This window comes from Thunnus albacares, chromosome 16 (assembly GCF_914725855.1).
Source record: "Thunnus albacares chromosome 16, fThuAlb1.1, whole genome shotgun sequence".
NCBI classification, from domain to species: Eukaryota; Metazoa; Chordata; class Actinopteri; order Scombriformes; family Scombridae; genus Thunnus; species Thunnus albacares.
The window spans coordinates 28,215,189-28,221,060 of NC_058121.1; the positions used below are offsets into that span (position 1 = coordinate 28,215,189).

Sequence of the window (5,872 nt, forward strand, 5' to 3'; positions counted from 1 at the left end):
AGTGAACCTGCTGCAAACACTCATCTCATACATCAGCTTCAATTTCAAAATGTAAATCATCCTCCCGTAGTGTTTTTTAAATATTGTGCAGCTAGATAGGATTTAGTGAATGGATGAGACAACACAAAACAGAGAGATTATGCCCCTTTAATAGTGAGGGGTCAAAAGGGGGTCAACACTAGTAGCTGCTGGTAAATTAACTTATGAACCTGTAAATACCTAAAAAAAAAAAAAGATGTTTAGGAAGATTAAACTTCTCTGAGAGTTGTTGGAAAGATGAGAAAATGTTATGCCAGGAAGAAAATACTCCGTCTATTAAAGGGTGGAATAATGGATTTGCTGCTAGTGGAGCAAGGAAAGAGAGGCTCCGAAGGCCAAAACATCGCCTGAATTGTTTCCATATACTTAATTTGCTCTGAATTCTAAGCAGGACTTTGTATTTTAATTATATTTCTTTTTTTTTAAAATCCTTTTTACACAGAAAAATGGAAGCAACAACAAAACAAACGACGAACTGCTGGATTATACGAAGACGGCGGATGAGCAGGACTATATCTTTTATTTTAATATACAGACACTTTGCAAAGTTTTTGCATTTTAATCTCTTTTTTTTTCCTCAAGCAAACATGAGTATAACAACAACACACACAGTCACAGTTGCATTAACTGTTTATTTTACAGAAAATGAGGTGAAATGTCAAATTCAGCCGTGAAACTCAGCTGAACGATGGTGACGATGCAGTTTCTCATACTAGTAATTTATTGAAATGTACAGTAATAGGTAGACTTTTTAACTCACTATTCAAAGTTGATGAAACAGCAACGTTAAACCTGAGCTTCCAGTCAAGCTGATCTATTAAGGAACATTTGGGGTTTTTTTTCTTTGCATGAATAATAACAATAAAGTCACAGCTGCTGTTTCCAGGCCAACAGTGAAGAACAGACAAACTACTGTATGTATGATGAGGTTTGTTCTCCAGCAGACAGCCGAGGAGGGCGTTCTCGTACGACGTTTACAAGCCGAGTGTTTCTGTTTGCCTGACGAATGTGCACACACGAACATTAAAAGCAGTTTTAATTGAGGCAAGTGTAACGAGGAATGCTGCGTTATTGGCGAGTCGGGGGTTTGTATCAGTCGCTTCGAGCTGCCAGGAGAGAAGTCGTCCAGTATGTCTAAATCCATTGCATTATTATATAAAACTAAAGATATCTTGAGCCAGATCTCACTATATATATACTGACTGTGTGGAGGTTTGAGGAAACATATAACACAAATCCTACAGAAGAGAGCCGTAAGAATCCTACATCAGATTATTAGGAACCAAACGATTCACTCTTTATTAACTCTCATGCTTTAAGATTCAGTGATCTGCTTTAAAACTGCACAAATATACACAAATACTAACTCGCTTCCTTTAATATCAGAGAGTCAATATGGACTCAGAGGAATATGTATGTTTAAAAAAACAAATATAAAGAATAGATGCCTGAATATAAGCCCCCCCCTCCCATTATCATACAGGTGAAGAAATACAGGAATAAATAAATAGGGAAATAAATGAAAACAGAAATAAATGTAAACATAAAATAATAAATGAGGAAATAAATAAATGTGAAAATAACTGAATACGGAAAATAAGTAATTTGTCAAATAAATAAATAAATTGTATTTATTTATTGTACTTGGTAATGTACAGAAATACAAAAATTCTGGCAAGAAGTGAAACAATGTACTCAAAATATTTTAGAGATTACCCTTAATTAAGAGTACCCTTAATTCCACAGCTGTTTATATCAGGTTTACATCCGGATAATTTGAAACTTAAAAAGAATCAACGGATATTTGTAGACTTAAGTGTGTTAATGGCAAAAAGAGTAAATAACTCTCTCATGGAAAAACACCAGGAGACCAAGTATCAGCAGGTGGTTGTCTGAGCGATCCATAACTTTACCTGTTCCATAAAACAACAACATCATTTTCATTCACTACGTATCAAGAACAGACTCGTCAAGTGTGATGGAAGAACCTGGAGACGTGTGAACAGTAAATAATATTATAGAAATATATTTATTTTTCTTCTTTTTTTAAACAAGCTAACGGACTATAAAGCGTGATCCTGACCCCCAACCAAGACCTGGAATAATGACATGTTCGTTCAATGTATGTAATTGTATTACTTGATATTTCTTTGTTATGATGTGAAAACAATAAAAAGAATGTTGGTAAAAAAAAATTGTATTTTTAAAAAAAAAATATTTTTATGCATATTTATTTATTTTCAAATAAACCTGCACATTTATTTGATAATTGTGCATTTTATTTCTACATTTCTTTCTTTATGATTTAATTTATTTATTTATTTATTTTATTTTGGCAGTTCCAGTCCTCCATACTGTGTAACTGTTAAAGGGTTTTTAATTTATGGAAGAACCGTGACGGAATTAAAAATGTGTTGAACAAAAAGTAAAGTGAAGCAGTTTCCTGTTATTATGCATCAAACTCTGCAAGAAACTTTATATTTCTCATACTTGTTTTATGCTTTTTTTTAATATCTTAAGATTGTTTTTACATTATCAACTTGTTTTTATTATTATTATTATCCTTTTATTTGTACATTTCGCTCCTTGTGTCATTATTGATTTCTATTGTTTCTCTTGTAAAGCACTTTGAGCTGCGTCTTATGATATGAAAGGTGCTATATCAATAAACTTTATTATTATTATTATTATTATTACCCTTTGAATTAAAAGATGTTCAGAAATAACAATAAATAAATATAGAACTGAGGTATGAACACGTTTGATTTTGTGTTTTGGGACTATTGTTTTGTATTGTTTGTTACACCTTTTCAGTCAATAATAACTGTTTTCATTTGTTTGCTATCATTTGTTATGATGTATCTGTGTAAATGTGCATTGTTTTGTAACACTGTTAAAATAAGAATCGAATAAATGACATTTTAAATAAATAAAGATGGATTAATCCTTGATGGTTCTGGTGGAAGATGATCTCAGTCTTACAGGAAGAGAAGCTGCTGTTCTGGTTTGAGACAGGAGCAGAATATACTGTCCAGTATGATGTATGATGATGCTGCCGCCATGTCGTCCAGACACATAAAGCATCAGACAGCGTTATTTCCGTCCAGATTCTTTTTTTTCCTTCCACATGCTTGTGTTCAGAGTGAAAACCCGCTATTATAAAGCTGCGAGAACATCACCAGCCTCAAGGTCGAGTATTTCCAACATTATAATACACAACACATACGGTGTGACTACAAGTATGTGCTGCAATCTAAAGAGTGGAACTCATAAACAATGTGCTTCTTTTATCGGCGTCCTTTATTTCAGTCTGACTGATGCATTACACAAACTTTCATTAATTGCAGTGACTCATAATGTCTCAAGTTGTCTTAACACAGCTTCCGTCAATTAATAGTTTCTGTATTTTTGACCTTTTGGCATAAATATCATCAGATAAGCTGCTTGTCAGTTCATGACCTGGTGACCAAACTTGAGCTGAGAGCACTATAAAGCCACTTAACTTAGACTTGATCTTATATCTGAAGATTGTAGTACAACAGAGACACAAAAACAGATGATAATCATGTTTTAACGTAACGGGATAACACAAACTGTCATCCTCAACGTCACTGTAACCTTTGCAGCTACATGACGGCACGTTTTTATGCTGCGTTACATGTAAACACTGAAGTGAAAACAGTAAACTTTTTGTGGTTGTTACCATCCAGGACAGACGGTCCAATCCTGTTCATATAAAAACTGAAATGTACAGTATGTATTATGATACAACTGCTGCACTAACATGTTGCAAAATGAATGTTTGTATATACAGTGTACGTGTATCATAAACACAAAACAAACTGCTTTTTTTGTTTGTTTTTTCTACCACCTGAACAAATTACTCCAAAAAAAAAAACACCATATTTTTTCTGACTTTAATCTTTACAGCTGATTGGATTCATTGACACTGTTGTTGTTGCATCATCTCCTTTTGTGGATGAAATGAGATACCGAGGAGTCTTCTGTGGCTTCCTCGCCGCTCCGCGGTGCAGAAGTGGACGATGGATGTCTTTCCAGGCGTCGTTATTTGAAGAGTTTGAACTTGCGCAGCAGCGGCTGGACGGTCTCTTTGGGGTACGGCCTCAGAGCCAAGCAGGTGGGGATGTTCTCCGGCTGTTCGATCCAGAGCTTGTGTGACACGCCGGCCTGTGTCAGATTGTCTGATAGGCCGGACAGGGCGGCCTCATCTGGAGCCTTGAGGAAAAACAACATACACACACTTAAGCCGGGATTTTAATGCATTTATGTGTCACAGGCTTCTTAATTAAAACATATCGATGGTCAAAGTGCAAAACCTCCTATCTGCAGAATGTTCTGATTGGCGGATTTCACTTTGGGTGATGAGAACAAGGAAGGCTGCTCATCTTCAGTCTGTCTGCAAGATCATCAAGATAATCCCGCTTCCGTATTGACAGAAAAGTCACCTGACGAAAACCTCCTATCAGCATCAGCAGGCCGAGCTGAATTCTGAGCCTAGTATACTACGATGTAGTAACTATTACATTTACAACACTGGCCCATCTTTTTTACCTGAAAACAAACTTAATTTTATTTTTAATTTAATTTTAATTATTAACTTAATGTAGAGCATAGTTATGTAGAACCTTTTCCAAATTGCACAAAGTGCAAAAGCTCCTATCTGCAAAATGATCCAGGAAAAGTGGAGAAAAAAACCTTCTATCTGCACTTTGCGAGGCATTAATATCTAGTCGGTATTGTTAACACATAATATATTATGTACTGAATATCCTTAACAAACAGCATTCTGGAAGAAAACAAGTTTTTTTTTTTTAGTTTTCTCAAAAAAGTGCATTTTTCAGATAGGAGGTTTTGCTCTTCGGCCATCGATATAGAGATTGGTTATTTATATGATATTTAACTGTAAAGCTGTTCAAACTGCATGCAGTGGTGAGAGTGAAAAAAATGTGTAAGATTTACTCTTAATATTCTAATTAAAGTAAATTTTCCATCCTAAAAGAGTCATCTATGTACAATATGGCAAGGGTCAACCCTAAAAGATTACAATAATTAAAAACTACATGAACTCCAGACACAGACTTCTCAAGTTTAAAATCGCTGCCCTTATAATCACAGTTATTGTGTAGAGAAAAATACCTGTCATACTCCATTCAATATTTTGTCAATTTAAAGTTTTCTACCTTTTCAGTACAAATTAACACCAGCTAGAAAATAAGTCGAAGCCTTATTATAATCTTAAGGAGTCACTTTTCGATTCGGCGATAATTTTACACATCAGAAGAAACATTTTAAGTAAAATCGAGAACTTAAAAAAAAAACCTCACCTTTGCTTCTCGCCACGAGTCAGCTAACAAACAACTGGTGCCAAAATTACACTTTATTGAAATTATGTGTTGTCCAATTATATGAGTCACTACAACACTTTGTAATTTGTATGTAATTGAATAATAATCTTTTTAGGGCATGAGCTGAGCATGTGCTGAGAATCATAGCAGCCTTAAATTGACTGAATTTTGACTGTAGTTTGGCGTGACGTGTGTGTCTTACCGCCAGCACTACTTTATGCATGGAGTCCAGCTCGGTCAGGTACTGCTGGGTGTCCGGCTCTCCGTAGTGCAGGTGGATGGCGGCGGTAGCAGCGTGACAAGCCTGAGTTATCACGGCTCCCAGGGGCCAGGACAGCTTGTGAACCAGATCCGATCGGACAACGACATACTGGACTAACCGGCCAGGAGAGCCGGCGGCTCCAGAAGCGGCCATGTTTAGCTGAGTAAGGGTTTATTTACCTTCCGGGACGGCTTTTTTTTTTTCC

The 5,872-nt window shown here is 35.7% G+C and overlaps 1 protein-coding gene across 1 annotated transcript; it reads right to left on the minus strand.

Annotated features, from left to right (window-relative positions):
• Positions 1 to 3,318: 3,318 nt before the first annotated feature.
• On the minus strand, positions 3,319 to 5,872 carry ptrhd1 (peptidyl-tRNA hydrolase domain containing 1). The gene is made up of 2 exons (XM_044376452.1): positions 5,608 to 5,872; positions 3,319 to 4,275 (listed from the first exon to the last, which is right to left on the minus strand). The coding sequence occupies exons 1-2, from the start codon at positions 5,818 to 5,820 to the stop codon at positions 4,105 to 4,107; spliced, it is 384 nt and encodes a 127-aa protein (XP_044232387.1). The 5' UTR covers positions 5,821 to 5,872; the 3' UTR covers positions 3,319 to 4,104.